Source organism: Alternaria ethzedia, assembly GCF_023757985.1.
Source record: "Alternaria ethzedia strain BMP 0044 chromosome Unknown scaffold_21, whole genome shotgun sequence".
Classification (NCBI taxonomy): Eukaryota; Fungi; Ascomycota; class Dothideomycetes; order Pleosporales; family Pleosporaceae; genus Alternaria; species Alternaria ethzedia.
The window spans coordinates 387,377-404,413 of NW_026056214.1; the positions used below are offsets into that span (position 1 = coordinate 387,377).

Here is a 17,037-nt window from a genome sequence, read left to right on the forward strand (position 1 = left end):
GGAAACAGATTTCTTAAATAGTGACGGAGATTTTGTTGAGTTTGATTCATCCTCCAGGGAGACATCCAACGGTAATTCGGCAGTTTTGAAGTTTGGGCGGCAGAACAGAACATAGAACTTGCCATCTGTTGTTTTGGTAAGGTAAGGTGGAAAGTGAAGTTATGGAAGCTTTACCTTCCATCTGCGAGATATTTATATTGTCAGAATACCACTGGCGTTAGAGTGGAGCGACGAGTACAGCTCATGGACAAGGCAGAGAACCGAGAGAACACATGCACCCCCATCTCGCAGGCTTTTAATGAGAAGTGCAGCGGCCTTCCGCCCGCAGGACTCATCCCTACCTTGAAATGTCTTTTTGATCAGCACAAGAGGAAAGGTCTCATGTAATTACTGACGTTTCGTTTTGGACTTTGCTCGAGCACTTGAAGACTACAAGATATTCTCAAAAATGGTACAAAGGGATCCGAAATAGAAGGACATGTGTACCCAGCGATCATGCTCGTTTCCCACATGCACTGCTGAGCTCATTTTTGCAAAAGCGACATGTGTTCGATCAAGGTGGAGTTTTGAACGTGCTCAGAGAGCAGAAGTCATGAAATCGACGGTGGCGATTTTGAAATCATGGAAGAAAGGCGAGCTGCCGGGAGACATGTCATGGGAGTAGCCGAACTTTGGAACGATCGTGGCAGCTCCATAGATCTCGAGGAAATGGATTTTGGAAAAGACCAGGAACTCCGGACATGCCGTGATCTTATCGGGCTTTTTGGTAAATGAAAGGTGAGGATATGGAAGGAAAGCTGAGGACATGAGAGTTGGTATTTATACTCGCTAGTCTCGCCGCTTCCCAAGATTCTGGCCCCGCGGCCGGTGCCGGCGGAGTTGATTGCCATCGGATGAATCATAACTTCGCGCTTGTGCCTGCAACCGGCGTGAAGGCCTGCTCAATCAAACATCCCGCAAAGAAGTCCGCAACACCATCAAAGTCATCAAGGCTCGTCACTTTGGATACATCTACATCGTGTCAGTATTTCTCTTGCAGTGTCAATGATCGCGCGTCGAGTACTCACATTGATCAGGTCTCACGATGACGACTGCGCCCACATCTGGATTCACACCGTACTTCTCGTACGCGTGTCCATGGCCGGAGTTGTAGTGGTCGTCGTCGATGAACGTCTTGTGGAGATCTGTCGTATTGGTCAGCGCGATGATGGACGAGATATGAGGGGGCCGCATACCGCGTATGTTCCACTTCCCACTCTTTGGCCAGAAGTAGTCGGGTATGCTTTCTTGCTCCGTTTCCGAGAATTTGCTCCTCAGTACGAGGATCGTCTCGATGACGCTGTCTATGTGTTTCCCAGCAGGTGTATATCGGCTTGCGGTTCCTTCGAGGGCTTTCGATAGCTACGTGATGTTAGCGGATATTTAGTTCATGTGAGGTAGATGTGTTTACCTTCTCCAGGCGCTGCTGATGCTGAGTCTGATTGATGTCTCCACCGAATACCACGACACGCCATCTTCCATCACTCTTGAGTATACTCATCAACTGCACAGCCTTGCAATCGCAAAACCGTATCACTTGCGCACTTGGAAAGCGCGTCCCCACTGTGACCGCCGTGGCCGCACTCTTCTCCTTCTCCATCCCCTTGGTAATGACGGTGTCTTCGTACCTCGCCGTGAACCCCGCCATATACCGCCCGCTCTTCCTGAAGTAGTCCGCAAACTCGCCTTCGTACCGATCCTTTCTGCTGATCATCTTTGCTAACTCTTTGTCAAAAGCAATGAGGTCAGCTGCCGTCTTACTGCGTTCGGTAACGTATGTCGACAGCAGAGAAGGAGGTGAGAGACCACACAAGACGGAGCCAAGTTTCCAGCCGATATTGTAACCGTCTTGAAGCGACACATTCATTCCCTGACCTGCCTTCGGCGAGTGCGTGTGACACGCATCACCCGTCAAAAAGACGCGGTTATGCGCATGGAACACTTCAGCAAGGCGCTGACCAATACTGTATGCACTCCACCAGAAGACATCTGCAAAGTCCATGGTGTATGGCGCAAAGATCCTGCGAGTCTGTTCTTGCAAGTCGACCAACTTAACTGTCCTGGGCTGCGTACCGGCGGGTAGCTGGATGTAGAAACGGACTAGTTGGCCGCCTTCGCGAGGGATGATTATCAAGTTGCCAGCGGTGCTGTGTATGGTGCACTTGCGGCGGATGTCGGGGAAGGTTGTAAGTGGGTAGATGTCCATGACGCCCCAAACGGTGTCGGAAGAGTCGCCGAGCATGCGGATGTCGAGGGCTTTGCGGATGGTGGAATGCGCGCCGTCGCAGCCTAGGACGTATTTTGCTTCCCAGACATCTTCTTTGCCATCTTTCTCAGCGGTCACTTTGACGCAATGGGCGTTCGGGTCGTTCTTTCTCTTTTCGTCAATGTCCACACTCTTAACGGCCCAGCCATACTCGATCCCGTTGCTCGTTCCTTCCTTCCATCTTCCCTGCTCTTTCAAGATGGTCTCCATCTTTCCCAGCATCAGTCCGTTCATGCGCGCTTGATTCAGAATCACATGCGGCAAATGACTCAGACCCTTCTCTGTATCGATAGATCTACTCTTCCTCTTGATTCCGCCCTGCTCATTGCCATTGCCATCTTCGTCCACGCCCCAGAAGCATACCTCCAAGATATGGTATGCCTCACGCAACAAATCTTCCGATAGACCAAATGACTCGTAGATCTCTACTGTGCGCACCTGTACGCCATCTGCTTGGCCGATCTTTAGTGGACCAGGACGTTGCTCCAGAATCGTAAATGGGATGTTGTAGATTGCAAGCCAAGTTGCTGCAAAGACACCAGCTGAACCGGAACCGGATATGAGAACATCCGTTTTTGGCATCGGGTCAACGTAGTATATCGATTCGTTATCGAATTGCTGGAGTTTGGGGCGCTAATGGGTGAGCCCGTAGACGGTAAAGATGAGATGAAAGGCGATTGTATGTGATGCACGCGTTGATGCTACTCTCTACAGCGACGTTCAATGATGCAGTAACAGTGGAAGACGACATCGCGGAACGACAGCATTGCGCAGTTTATACGTGCCGAATGAAGCCCCGAGGGTGCATCGGACATGCTGCGGGGATGAACATCGACCCGCTCACTAGCGTATCATCAGTGCAGCGAATCCGGGGAAGGGGCCGGAGTAAGGTTCTCCCAAACTTCGAGCGGTGAATGTCTGAGAATCATGTGAAGACAGTATTCCAAGGTTGTCTGCAGCAATGGTATTCGCATTGCTTGCCAGATGGGGGTGGGATAGGTTGTGCTGCTGCGACGCTTTCCGCGCGGCCCCAGGAAGCCTCGGCTCGGACAAGACGCCATGTAAAGAATACAGTAAACCACCCACCTCCAGGGACAAGAGGGTATATGACCTTGAAGTCTACACTGCCTTGAGATCTTGTCGTAGGCTTGTCTTGAAACTAATGTAGATCGTAGGGCACCTGTTCGTTCACCCCCTAGTATGAGACGACGGTGTGCGCAGGGAGGACTTCGGTCGATTGTTAAGAGTTGATATTACTATATAAGCGCTAAATATGTCATGGTCTCGTCTGCGAAAGGCGGCAAAAGAGCACATTACCAAGTGCTTTTGCATATCCTAGCTCCTCCAAATTCCAAAAGCTACCGTTTACAAGCAGTAGTACAGTGCTGAAGCATTTTGCCGAAGCTAATGTGCGCCATAAACTCCACCCAATGCCGTAAAATGGTATGCGCAAAACATGTATCATCGAAAGTAAAACAAAGCGGGATGTTGTCGTGAGCCTAATGGCCGACGGCGGAGTAGTGCGAGTTGCGCGTGTATGGTTGTTGGTATAGCGATGGTGCGTCGTAGTCGGAGTCCTGGTACATGGTGCCACGCTTTTGGTCCTCCTCGAGGAAAGGCTCCTTGACCTCCCAGTTGTGTTGCTTGACGCCGACGGAAAATTCAAGATCTTCGCGAGTGATGGAGTCCCAGTACTGGAAGTTGTTAGCGTTGTTCGGTTGGATAATGTTAGTGATAAGCGTACCTTGTAGACCATCATGACGGCAAGCAGGTTGCAAATAGTGGCGAAGAAGAGGCCATCGATGTAGTGCTGGACCTGGTCGCAGATGGTGTCGCTGAAGACGTATAGAATGACCTGGCCGATGACAAAGAAGAAGATGCCGAATGAGATATCACCGAGTGGCCAGCGGTCCTCAAGTGTTCCGACAACCAAGATGATCTGGCTGACGGTGTATACGAAGAGGCAGATGGCGTTGACGATGTAGGTAACGACAAAGATGCCGACGGGGTTGCCAGGTTCCAGTCCAGCCCAGCCCTTGAACGTCAGGAGGTTCACGGCACCGCCGACGATGAACATGGCCAGCGAAGAGAGGCGAAGGAGCCAGACGGAGAGTGTGGTGCCATCCTCGTAAAGTTGGAAGCCGACGAAGCCGTTGATCAGCAGACAGGTGCATAGCGCGGAGACGAGGCCATTCTGGGCGGCGGCGAAGTACGGGTAGGCAGCAGAACCAGGAGCAGCGACACCGGCGTCGAGGACGAGCGATATGATGGTCAAAAGGAGGTAGATGTAGAAGAAGGACGTGATTTCCTTGCGACCTGCTATGCATTAGTGAACTGCCCCGGCTATAGACGGCAATGCGCAAACGTACCGACAGCTGTGAACTTGGAGCGCACGTGGATAATCATGACGACGGTCATTATCATGGCCAAGATGTGCATGAAGTCGTTCGCCGCCTCGAAAATGAGGGTATTCGCAATCTCAATGGTGCGCGCATAGCACTCTGTCTGGATGCCCACGCCGTCATTGATCGCCTGGTGGCCCACAAGCGCGCATAGTGGTATCGGTGCCTTTTCGCATATCGTCTGGAAGTCGCCGAAGCCCATGATGGCGGATTACGAAACGTGTGGTGTCGCTCGGGTTGCGGCGGGTCTGGCGCGGTGTGCGGCGGTAGCTTGGTGTCGACGACGGTAAGTGAGTGAAGTGTGATAGCGGAGGAAGGTGCGGACGATTAGCGAGTGAATGTCCGCAAGGTAAACAGAAACGAGAGAAGGCGCGGTGGGGTGCGACGAGGGTCAGGGATACTATGGGGGCGGTTGTCAGGAGTGAATGCGCACTGTTGACACTTCCCGAGCCGCACTAGGCCCACCCTGCAGGTCGTATCCACATCCAGACTAGTCCGTGCTATTTGCGTCTCCACGATTTTCTCCGGGCAACGAAACGATACAACCTCGTGATGCCGCCACTCGCACCAAAGTCGCGATCCTCCTCTTTTGTCAACGTCCTTATGGAATAAAATCACCCCTGTCCATAACCTACCATGCCAATAGAAGAGACCGCAGCGGCTCGTAGTGGCACATAAGAGAGCATGCTCGAGCACCCCTCGGTGAAGTAGATACCCTAGATGTCTACATTGCCTCAGGGTTCTGTCATTTCTTGATTTTATCGCTAATGTAGGTTGCAGAGCACGCGATTTGTGCATACGTGGTTTAAGATCGATAGGACACATCGACAAACCCGCCTGATGGAAGCTGGTACTTGGAAACTAAATTCGTTGCGCCGCTCGGGTCGTAGGGCAATTCACCTCATTCAAGGAAAGTCTAGACACCCTAGAGCCTACATTGACGTTGATTTACATACTTTGTATCTTCGAATGTTGATGTAGGCTCCACGGTGTCCACGTTTTCTCTTAAATGAGGTGAATCTGTAAAATCGTGTTCTGTCGGAACAGGCGTCAACATTCTGCTAGAACCGCATTGTATAGCTTAACTTCTTGGATCTACACTTGATCAACATGGCACCTGTTCATGATCTGGATGTCTACATTGTCTCAGCATACTGTTGATTTTCAGTTTTGATACTGATGTAGGCTGCAGCGCATCTGTTCAGTTTCTTGCTTACATACCTACCTAGGTAGATAGACTGCAAGTGTTTTTGCGTCTTGTGAACACAGTCTTGAAATACTATCTTCACATAAAACGTTGTACATTCACCGTTTCATGTTTGTGAGAACCTTATTCGCTTGTATAGCAATATTAACTGTCTAAACTTAACTACAGTGTCTTTTTGTAGACGCGTCTTGTTCTAGCTAGAGCTTTCTGGGGTTGCGTAGAAAGCGCCGCAGCAGCACAACCCACCCTATCTCTATCTGGCAAGCAAATCGAGGACCATTGATGCTTTTGAACTGCAATCGCCAATGGCGGTTTTCACATAACCCCTCCTTGACAACGCTCTATCAACGTGTTCCTCTCAGCGTCGCTGATCACATCCGGATGCTTCTTCTTGAAGTGCTCTTCAAGCGCCGCCAAATTCTTCCACATACGGTTCGATGTACAGCCAAGAGCGGGACACCGAGTGAGCGACCAGTTGTTGGGATGTGCGGACTTGAAGTGACTGTACAGCGCATACTCCGATGTGTAGTATTTGCTGGCGTTACATCCGTAGGGACAAACGTTATCTTCCCAGTCATGTGACCTTACGTGGCGTGTGAGGTTAGTGCTCGTCGTGCAAGTCTTCTCGCATCCGGCTCGGGGACAAGGGAACGCTCCAGGTGGTCTACTAGGCTTTAGTGGTTTCGCTGCCTTCGGAACCCTGTGTTTCTTGGCGGACATGTCAACATTTGGGTCGCCTTTCTTGTGGTGCTGACTTAGGTGGTCGGCGCCTTTAGTCACCAAGTCACAGCCGTTGACTGATCTATTCCTGCAGTAATGCATGTAAAGGGAGACAGGGTTCTTCCCGATACCATTCGGTGCCAGTAGAGAGGTTCCAACATCCGACAGGGTGATAATACTATGATCGTTGACAGTGTTGATAGTCGAGAATGTAGCCACATGTTTTAATGGCGCCATATTGTTGAATCCTTCCCTAGTAGGCTGTCCAGGCTGTACTCCTGCAGGTACCCGGTCGTTTGCAATGAGATCACGATGTCGTATCGCCAGATCAGCGGCGGACCTTATTGCTCCTCTGCTCTCTTGTTCGTCGTCGCTGAACAAGCTATCGCTTGAGCTATCGTTCTCATCACATATGCCGTTGACATCGAAATCGCCAGTGGCGATTTGGGGTACGATGTTCGCAAAGGTTATGTCCTCGTCATTGCCGAGAACGCTGTCGACGTCGCTGTCGTTGTCGAGGCCACCGCTGTTGCCGTATTGGCCAATGGAGTACCTGGACAAACCCGCCTGATGATAGCTGGTACTAGGAAAGTCGATGGGTTGCCCCGCTCAAGTCTCTGGACGATTCGTAAAACCGTGTCTTGTTAGACCAGGCGTTAGCATTCCGCAAGAAGCGCCCCTATGCCAGGGTAGCTGAACCTTTGGGTATACACTTGAACCGTAGTGTAGCATTTCATGATCGGCATGTCAATTGGATATACCTATACGGCCAGGCAGTCTTTAGAATGCGTAAGTTTGTTTTCACTCACTTTCACTATCACTTTGCACCTGAAATCTCTTCCCAGCGAGCGCGACCACGAATTATCACTACCACTAGCATCACCGCGCTCACACTTGTTCCCTTCAACCGCTTGCTCTGATGATCTGAGAGCTTTCAAGTCCTGAGTCGCCGCTCTTGACACCCGACGTCCTCTACCAAGAACAAGTTCCGTCTCAACTGCATATCACACACGATGGCCGACTATCCTCCTGATTTCTCCCGCACCGCCAACGACGCAGTGTCGCGACTGCACGACTACCAGGCGCAGAATCCTCTTCGCGTCACGACTGGACCAAGGGGCGACTCAACTTCTCCGTCGCCCGGTCTAGCCTCCCCGTCCATGTCTCCAACCACGTCCGTACGCCAGCTATCACCGCCTTCCCCGAGGGTTCCCAGCTTCCAGCCTTCGCGTATGGCTATACCACCGACCGCGTACGCTCCTTTCCACACCACCGCGCAGCATGCTCCGCCGAAAGCTCCCCTGCCCATCATTGGTACGCAGTCGAAATCGCCTTCCCCGCCGTATGCTCCGCCAACAGGTCACATACCCATCATCGGTACACAGTCGAAGTCGCCATCCCCGCCGTATGCTCCGTTGACAGGCCACATGCCCGTCATTGGTACGCAGTCAAAGTCGCCATCCCCAGAGCCATCACCAGGACCGTATGTGCCGCAGATCTATCGCGAGCCACTTGAGCGTCTCACTCGCGAGATGCTCTACGATCGCATATATCTGGTCCTCCGAGATATCTTGGCTATCTGGTGGGCGGAGAATCCGGACGCAATGCATCGTCTAGTCTGTAAGTTCTCTTTCCCCGCTGCAACACATGGTTTCTCCTCCGCTGACTCGGGATAATTCTAGACTATCTATCCGACTATGTCATAAACCTTGGTGTACACGGTATCTTCGGTCCTAATGGTATACAGTCACTCTGGCAACTCTGCATGTTCATAGGACATGAGGGTAGACGTAGCTATATGTGTTTGGCCGTTCATCCGGAACGCGGCCGCACTGGGGCCCCCACAATCGTTCTCAAGGGCGACCTCTGCGAGAAGGAGGGGAATGACCCGCTGGTAGACGAGGAGGTCTACGGATTGGCCAAGGACGGTTTTGAGAAGGCCGCTCTGGGGTTGCATGCAATGATCCTCGCCAAATCTCCAAACATCTAGCGGTGGGAAAAAGATGTTGGTGCGGTTGGTGCTCCTCAGACAAGGAAGATCCTGAAGAACCTGAAGAAGCGTGCAGCCTACAATACGACAATGAGAAGCAAATGGCAAGGCGTAGCGTCGATGTAGGCTCCGCGCGGCGACATCTTGTAAACTACATAGGTATCTCAGGTAGTTTCGACTCAGTAGCTGGCATGGGAGCGTGCGGGCATGTACATAGCTGTATGTAAGCACAGCCACATATCCCGTCGATGAAAAGATACAATGCCTCATCTGGATGCTGCACTCTTCGCTATGCCAGTCGTTGCGCGCCTGATCTGCAACGTCGTCGCAAGTCAACATAGGGAAAAACTGAACAGGTCTGCAGCCTACGTTTTTGTGGTTACAGTCTACATTAACATAAAAACATCCAAATTAGGAGATATAATGTTGATGTAGGCTCTAGGCCTGTTCGGCTTTTTTCTTGGATGAGGTGGTCGGACATCCACGGGTTCGACATCTCACGATTGGTCGGCTCGTAAAAGCACGTGATGCTTTCCGGGCGCTGATGTCATGATTGGCCGTCTTCCGTCCGCCACACTCGCACCTTCGTCGCGTATCCTCTCCGACATACTCACGCGTCTCCATCATGCAGTCACACTTTACTCTTACCGCCATCTCTGGCATGCATCCAGGATGTCTTCAACGAGCGAGGCGTCTTTCCAAGCCCGCAGACGGGCTCCAAAAGTGAAGACAGGCTGCAAGACGTGCAAGTACGCAGCGGACACCTTTGCATATGACAAAAGGCTGACACATCGATTCCAGAGTGCGACGCGTCAAATGTGATGAGAAGAAGCCAGAATGTCTCAAGTAAGCATTGACTCCCCGTTCTCGCGGATCATTCCGTGAGCTAATGCTGTAAGGTGTGTGCGTACTGGCCGCAAATGCGATGGTTACACTACAAACGACGCGAAGTTCCAAGTTCATGTCTGGACTCATGGACGAGCCTCCGATCCACAGAAGGCCATCTCTGCCTTCAGTGGCCTTGGAGATAGTGCACGCTATCTGGACTTCTACTACCATTGCGCCTGCCCTGCACTCTCCACCAACTTCGACAAAGAATTCTGGTCTCGCATCGTACTGCAGATGGCTCACTCGGAACCAGCCGTTCGCCATGCCGTGATAGCTCTAGGAGCTCTTTGCCAAGCCGAGCCTGGAGATATGAAGCATGCATGCGCGGGCTTCATTGCCAATCATGAGCGCAAGGTCATGTTATCTCATTACAATAAGTCGATTGGCTGCTTAGTCAATCGAATGAGCGATGCCACTTACTCGCCGGAGCTTGGACTCGTTATCTGTCTTCTTTTCGTCTGCATTGAGTTCCTCCAAGGCAACTACCATGCCGCCTTCACCCATTTGAGGAACGGCTTCAAACTAGTGTACGCGCCCCGCATGGCACTACCGAGCTATCGGGGCTCATTACAAACCACGTATCCCCCAAAGGTAGCATTGGACGGGTCCGGACCTTCGAGAAGCTCAACAGAAGACAAGTTGATGTCCATCTTCACCCGCGGCATGGCGCAAGCTTTGCTCTATGGCGCCAGAATTCAGGAAGATTTGGAGATATTGCAAGTGATGCCTGCTTCGTACTCCAAGCGCTCATTTGCGAGTCTCTCCGAGGCGCACCAGGCCTACTTCGAGCTTCGCAATGCATCTATAACTCATCTGTATATTATGGGAAGAAGATCACTCGTTCGGCAGAATCCTAGTCTTGAACTGTATCGAGAACGCGACAATCTGTTGGCGTGCCATCATCTCTGGTACGAGAACATGCAGCGCTTCGAGAAGTATCATGCGCTCTCGAACGATGAATTAATGGCTGCGAACGCCCTCAAGGTTTCGTATCACACGACGTTTGTTTACGTATCATGCTCAGCAACAGTCATCGAGAAGACATACGACAACTATCTAGATCACTTCAAGAAGATCCTGCATCATGCCCAAGCAATCATCGACTCGAGGCCGCCCACGAACCCCAATACCGCTCACTTTACTTTCGACATTGCGATAATTCCTCAGCTCTATTTTGTCGCAACTCGATGCCGCTGTCCCGTTACCCGACGAAAGGCAGTAGCGCTTCTAGAACGTAACCCACCACGGGAGGGCCTTTGGGATGCGGGGCAACATGTGGCGGTGTCCAAACGAGCGATCGAGTTGGAAGAAGCCCAAGTAGACCAAACCACCGGCTGGCCGGTAGAAGAAGCGAGATTATGGAATTGCATAATCAAGGCTGGGATGGACGAAAAGGGTGGCTTCTCCGCGACATTTCTGCCAGCCGCATGGATTGGGGACCTTGATGCGAACGGAAATCAGAAGATGATTCGCGAGTTCTTCATTCTGTGAGTGTGGCGCGCCACTGCATGTGGGTTTTACGGACTATGCCAAACGTCCAGAAGGGGGTCTCCACGGGCACGGTGACATCGCCTTCATGCTGCGAGATGATACCGCTACACTTGGCAAAGTTCTATCTTCCATTGTGACAGCAGCAAACGATCAACAAGCCGAATACATGAGTAAGGCATCAGATCAAGCACCCCGCCGACTACATAAAACCCTGGTCCCGCCGAAACATAACTCGCAAATATCTACACTCCAATCCAACAAGTACAACTTCCAAACATGACTTTCAACCCAGTACGACACGCTTTCCAGACGATGCTAGCGGACCAGAAGTACCGTGGTCTCCCGCTTCTCACCGCTTCAGACTACACACCTTTCCTCAGTACGTCTCACCCTCTTCAACATGTTGATATGTTTGCTAACACGTTGAAGAGGCCATTGAAACTCTCCTCGCGAACCCTACCTTCATGCGCGACCATGCCTGGCAGACGGAATCACTCGAGCACTCCATCAGCCGCCCTGCCTTTAGCGCCAAGAACCGCCAGGACTGCGACAACAAGTTAGATATCCGACGCTACGAGGGCGCGGAGAAGGACTCCCGTGGCGCGACGGTCTTTGAGGGCAGTGTTGTTCTGATCGTTGTTGACGGATATGTGTTGGCCAAGGGAAGGAGCACCTCATCGCCGACAGATGCGCTGCTTGATGTGTTCCAGAAGGTCGTAACTTTGGCACGAGAGTATGAGTGATGTGGCTCATGGCGAGTTTTGAGGCTGTCATCATAGCCTGACTGTATTACTAGTGCCCTGTGCTTCACCTCTTGGCCGCGAGGGACTGTTGCTGGCTGTCATATGCTCTATCATAATGTATACTAGGCTTGTACCCAACTATTAACGGTACCAATCAATCATCCAAAGCTGCCTGACTCTGAGTGATGCTTGTCGAGAGGTTGTGAACATGCAGCTCGATTGCTCAAAGCCGCTTTCGCAAACATGCGGAAAGGCGTGATTAGCTAGGCCATCTTCCGCTGCCATGAAGGGTGGCTAAACTTCGTGTCGCATTCTATAGACCCGTGTTCAAGGTAGAGGTATACATTACCTTAAGAGGTAGCTACTGATCATGACTTAGCGACGTGTATGCAGCAACATGCGACACGTGTCTAGCCACCTCTCATGCTGCGAATGAGTAGCAAGCCAGAACGTCGCCCACATCGCTGAAGAAGTTTGATGTCAAACGCATGTACCATATAAGATGCTCATTCCCAGCCAGTCCGTAACTTTCTCCGCGTAAAGAATACAGCAAGACTACAGTAATCATGGACGAAAAGAAATGCGACCCAAACTTCAAGAACCAGGTCGGATACGTCATAGCGGACAAGAAGCTAGGAGTCTTCGGTTATACGGAGTACCAGCCTTGGTGTAGTAAGTGCCACCTCTTCCATCGGAAGTGATTGACTAACATAAGTCAAGAGGACATCATCTATCTTCTCGACGTGGGAAGAAAACATCTACAGCACTACCCATGGGAGGGCCCGCAGAACGACGAAGATGCAGAACTCCATTCCGGTGCAACAACCCTTGTCGACGGCGGCGACTCCAACGATTCACTTGATAGTATGGCGCAGTCTTTTGATTTCCCAACCCAGTTCAATGCGTCAACGGTAGAAGGCCAAAAGTCTATCGCAATCACAATCAAGTGGGAATTGGAACCGGAATCTTGGATTCCTGGTGCGGTTCGTTGGGAGGGTCATGTTGCGCGCTTCCTGGTTGGTGAATGGACGCTGGCGAAGGGTCAGTCGGTCGTGAGTGAGAGGGACGCAATGATTGCGCTTTTTGATAGGGTGCATAGGCTGGCGGAGAGTTATCGTGAGATGGATGAAGAGAAGCGTAAGAAGGATGAGGCGGAGCGTGCGAAGGACGAGGAAAGGCGTATAGCGAAGGAGGAGGAGGCCGGAGAGGCGGTTGTCGAGTAGCGCAAGTTCCCATACCAAAGACGTCGTGGGTGTGATCTGGGGCGTCAAGATGTGACAAGGCTCTTTATAGCACTCGAACTGGATGTAAATTTTCCGACGGCGGTAGTTTTCTGCTTAGCCTAGTCAATCAATCTATCAGGTGGTCGGGCGACGCCGCCTTCACCGAGGAACGATCAACAGGCCTATGAAGACTAACCACTGCGCACGAGTCTTAGCAGGTGATGAGTGAGAGAAAGTCGGTCCTCGGTCCACGGCGATAGCATTACTAAGTATGGTTCGACTTATATGACCTCTCGCTGGAGCCTCACCATTCACGACCTTGTGACTTCTCACCCTGGGCTACCACGGAAACGAATACAACACAGCCCCAAGACGACCAGCAATCCAAGAACAGACCCGCTACCCCTACCAACACAACGATGAAGCTAAGGCTCCGTCTCGGGCAGCCCAAAGATAGGTTGCGTAGCCATCTCCAGAGCTCACTCGACGATTCGTTGGGCAGACTACCGTCGCACGATCGGACACAACTCCTTGGTAAGTAGCCAGGCCAGTATTGCTGCAATAAACTAATCGCGAGCATCAGACGACCTCTGCTTCCTGTTACGCAGCCCTCTCTTCCTCTACGCCATCGCTCCGCGCATACGCCGCGCGACAGCCACATCGGAGTGCGCTGCAACCGGCCTTATGACGCCCAGTTCGCTAGCCGACGAACGCGTGAAGGAAGAAGGCATCGATATATCAGCGCTAAATATGAGAGTCGGATGGGATGGCGAGAGCTGGGCGACCCAACTACTCTACGACGACGTTCCGCTCATCGAAGGTCGAGAATACAACACCACGAAAAAGGCCGGCTACGCTCCAAGTTTCCACTGGTTTTGCGAAGAGGCGAGGTTCTTGAGCTGCGAGTTTCACGCTCGTGAACAAGTTGCAATGATTGCGCCAAACGTTGCCGTTGAAGCGGAGTCGAAGGAGGTGGAAGGCCGCCAGACGCGCGCGAAGAGTGCGGGAAAGAAGGAGCGTCGCATCGTCAAGTTGAGTATAAGGTATAAGATGGTTCGTGGCAAGCCGAAGCTTACGAAGAAGGCGAGTGGAATGAAGAGGATGTGATGTATCAAGGAAGCGCGAAAGGACCGGGTTCGCCGAGATGTGGAGGGATTGAAGGCTTAACCGTAGTGTTACAGTGGGAGAGACATGGTGTCATGGAGCGTGGAGCACCTCGCGGTATGCATCTGTTCGAGAGGGTGACGGAGCGTTCTCGTCTTCTACAGGCAGCATTGCTATTCCCGCGCTATCAGCATAGACGAATGTGAATGTACCCGTATGCGAAGATGGTTGTTCTTGACAAAGTGTAGATGAAATGTTGCCCCGACGTATACATCACCGTCCTTACATGGGGCTGCTACTTCAAGCACTGCGTATACTGCCATTGTACCCAACTCGGGATAATTAGGTCATTTCGCGACGCGTCCCGTTACGCTCATGCAGAGCCATCCTCAGACGAAACAGACCTAGGTAATGGCCATCGGGGATGGATCTCGCCACAAAGTCGATGACATATCCTGACAGTGAAAGTGAGTCTAGAAGCCGCTACGCAAAGATGTACGACGCGCCCGAGCAGGCAAAGGTGAAGCGTGATACTGGAGCCTGGAGACTCACCATCACCGGCAATGTTTTGCAGGCGCCCGGACGCCGGAGTTCTCCCGAGATCAGGCAGAAGAGGTGCGTGCGACGCTACTGAGGCTCACGTGACGTCTAGCGCGCCAAGGCCATGAGCTGTATATATTTCTACGCTCCCTCTGCCTCCTCTTCTGTTCCTTAGCTCTCTTTGCCTTTTGGCTTAGATCAAGTGTAGTATCTGTTCTTTTCAGTTTAATCTCTGAAACGTAAGCCCATCCCAACGCCAACAACGCCCTTCTCAAGCATCTTGCTAACAATCGATTTAGTTCCTTACGAGGAAATTCTTGATTATTCCTATTTTTGAAACCAGTCGAAGAGGCTCTGGGCTTGCTCACCTTCTTTGGCACAGTGTCGCCAGTATTTCACTACCTCTGGCCGACGCGACTTTTTCATTGAGACTGCTGGCTTGCCAGTCGCTTGAGGAAGAAGTTTGATTGCGACTTTGAACTGGAACTTGATCTTTGATACCATCGCCATCAAATCAAGAGATTGTAGCGGAATGTTATCAAGGTTCATGTTGATGTGACACTCACTGCGTGAACGCGACGTATGAAGCATCTCTAAGTATTGCATAATCCCTTGCCTGAAATAGGGCCTTTGTAACCGTCATTTGCATCCAGATAACCGTGAGAGCATTACTATATTTCGTATTGTGTGCTCTGTGGCGGCCATTTACATCCCGCCCTTGAAAGCAAGCCCTGACTAAAGTTTTGCGATGACACGAAGCGTGTGTATGCGATGTCGTTTACAAGCGCTTTGAGTGAAGTCACGGTATGTTGCACAGCAGTGGTGGCGCACGCATGCTTACCTGCCCTTGAAAGCGCCGCATTCCAACCGTAGCACAATTGTGCTCAACTCATTCAGTGTGCACTCACGCTGTCCGGTCAAGATGCTACTCTGGAAAGAACACCTAGCCTATTTGATGCGCTTACAGCTGAGTAAAAGCAACTTTGCGTGGTGAGTAGTGAGAGACCGAAATTTCGTAGCTTGCCGTGACAAACAACGTCGGCTTAACCCACAACACGAACTTTCTTGCAACAACACCCCGATTCCGAAATACACGTCACGATGGCAGCGAATTCAGGCATGGTCAATCCGGCCATCTTCCAAGATCTTCAGGCGCGCGTAGACGAAGACACTGCGACCCGGGATGTAAGTGGCGGCCAATAGAGCTGCACGTGATAGCGTACTCACAACGCGACAGGAGCTGCGCGACATCATTCAGGCGCTTGAGAAGCACAGTAAGCGTATCCAATACGAGTATTGAACTACGCTGACAGCACTTAGACCGCAATGTCTCTTTCGTGCTGTCGAGAGCCCACTCGACGCCGGTCAACGAGCGTGAGTCGCTCTTCGCCTGTCCAACGACATCACGACTAATCAGACAGCAGTACCCGACATCCTCAAAGCTGCACAAGAGCCTATCGAAAATGTAATCGACACCGTCGGCAAGCTGTCGCAGGCTGCGTCAAAGATGCCGTATTACAAGTTCAACAACATGTGGAGCCGTCAGATGCAGGGCGCAGTAAGCTCATCAATCACACGATATCGCCATCGCAATGCTAACAACACGATAGTGCGAGAGCGCTCTGTTCTGGGGCTGGCTCGGCGGCTACAAGTACGATGGTGGCGAGGTACAGTGCGGCCGTCTCTTGACCATCGAGGAGCTCGGCGAGATCTTCAAGAGTATGTTCAGGATCCTGGTGCACATGCGCATCGCTAACCATCGCAGTTCCCGTGAACCTCAAGGACCGCGATGAGTTCCACCTCTCGCTCGAAGAGTACCTCCATTCTCTCATGACGCTCGTCGAAGAACTGGTTCGTTGCCTTGCTCAGCTCCAACCTGCATCAACGCTGACAATGACAGACACGTCTCGCACGTAACGCCGTCACTCTCGGTGATTACGAGCGTCCGCTTCTCATCAATCAGTTCGTCAAGGACTTGCACGCAGGTTTCCAGATCCTCAATCTCAAGAACGACAGCTTGCGCCGCCGTAGCGACGGACTGAAGTACAGGGTTAAGGACGTGGAGGACGTGGTCTACGATCTTTCTTTGAGGAACCTGTTGCCGAAGAAGGGCGAGCAGAAGCAATAGATGTCTGTAAGGTGCTGCGGAAGGAATGCTACGACCGAAATGCACGTCACGCGAGGAACACACTACGGGATACACGAAGAGATTATCAAGGCTTATGAGCAGTCAACGAATCTTATCACAGTTCACATGTGTTTACCATGTCTCACAAACCATGGAGGTGCTCGAGTGATGGTCTGCTATCTGTCCAATGAGCGAACAGCACGGACATCATCACGAAACTTTCCGATGCGCGACATTCCTCCGCAACACCCGCGACTGCAGCAATCCAACAGGCCAGGCGCCACTTCCGCTCCTTT

General features: G+C 51.7%; 8 protein-coding genes across 8 annotated transcripts; 6 read left to right on the top strand and 2 right to left on the bottom strand.

Moving 5' to 3' along the window:
• Positions 1-898: 898 nt before the first annotated feature.
• Positions 899-2,887, bottom strand: J4E87_007606 (uncharacterized protein; the record flags this gene model as incomplete). The annotated part of the gene is made up of 4 exons (XM_049379200.1): positions 899-1,011; positions 1,068-1,184; positions 1,236-1,401; positions 1,451-2,887. 4 exons carry the CDS (start codon positions 2,885-2,887, stop codon positions 899-901), a joined length of 1,833 nt encoding a protein of 610 aa, XP_049231111.1.
• A 917-nt stretch (positions 2,888-3,804) lies between these two features.
• Positions 3,805-4,909, bottom strand: CHS7 (Chitin synthase, class 7; the record flags this gene model as incomplete). Its single annotated transcript, XM_049379201.1, has 3 exons — positions 3,805-3,999; positions 4,050-4,621; positions 4,675-4,909. 3 exons carry the CDS (start codon positions 4,907-4,909, stop codon positions 3,805-3,807), a joined length of 1,002 nt encoding a protein of 333 aa, XP_049231112.1.
• Positions 4,910-7,647: 2,738 nt separating this feature from the next.
• J4E87_007608 (uncharacterized protein) lies at positions 7,648-8,624 on the top strand (the record flags this gene model as incomplete). Its single annotated transcript, XM_049379202.1, has 2 exons — positions 7,648-8,254; positions 8,317-8,624. The coding sequence occupies 2 exons, from the start codon at positions 7,648-7,650 to the stop codon at positions 8,622-8,624; spliced, it is 915 nt and encodes a 304-aa protein (XP_049231113.1).
• A 1,290-nt stretch (positions 8,625-9,914) lies between these two features.
• J4E87_007609 (uncharacterized protein) lies at positions 9,915-11,003 on the top strand (the record flags this gene model as incomplete). Its single annotated transcript, XM_049379203.1, has 1 exon — positions 9,915-11,003. One exon carries the CDS (start codon positions 9,915-9,917, stop codon positions 11,001-11,003), a length of 1,089 nt encoding a protein of 362 aa, XP_049231114.1.
• Positions 11,004-11,279: 276 nt separating this feature from the next.
• J4E87_007610 (uncharacterized protein) lies at positions 11,280-11,746 on the top strand (the record flags this gene model as incomplete). Its single annotated transcript, XM_049379204.1, has 2 exons — positions 11,280-11,382; positions 11,433-11,746. The coding sequence occupies 2 exons, from the start codon at positions 11,280-11,282 to the stop codon at positions 11,744-11,746; spliced, it is 417 nt and encodes a 138-aa protein (XP_049231115.1).
• A 566-nt stretch (positions 11,747-12,312) lies between these two features.
• J4E87_007611 (uncharacterized protein) lies at positions 12,313-12,969 on the top strand (the record flags this gene model as incomplete). The annotated part of the gene is made up of 2 exons (XM_049379205.1): positions 12,313-12,418; positions 12,467-12,969. 2 exons carry the CDS (start codon positions 12,313-12,315, stop codon positions 12,967-12,969), a joined length of 609 nt encoding a protein of 202 aa, XP_049231116.1.
• A 221-nt stretch (positions 12,970-13,190) lies between these two features.
• Positions 13,191-14,076, top strand: J4E87_007612 (uncharacterized protein; the record flags this gene model as incomplete). The annotated part of the gene is made up of 3 exons (XM_049379206.1): positions 13,191-13,194; positions 13,342-13,503; positions 13,553-14,076. 3 exons carry the CDS (start codon positions 13,191-13,193, stop codon positions 14,074-14,076), a joined length of 690 nt encoding a protein of 229 aa, XP_049231117.1.
• A 1,638-nt stretch (positions 14,077-15,714) lies between these two features.
• Positions 15,715-16,741, top strand: J4E87_007613 (uncharacterized protein; the record flags this gene model as incomplete). The annotated part of the gene is made up of 7 exons (XM_049379207.1): positions 15,715-15,798; positions 15,851-15,887; positions 15,934-15,987; positions 16,038-16,171; positions 16,224-16,332; positions 16,379-16,464; positions 16,514-16,741. 7 exons carry the CDS (start codon positions 15,715-15,717, stop codon positions 16,739-16,741), a joined length of 732 nt encoding a protein of 243 aa, XP_049231118.1.
• Positions 16,742-17,037: the final 296 nt, after the last annotated feature.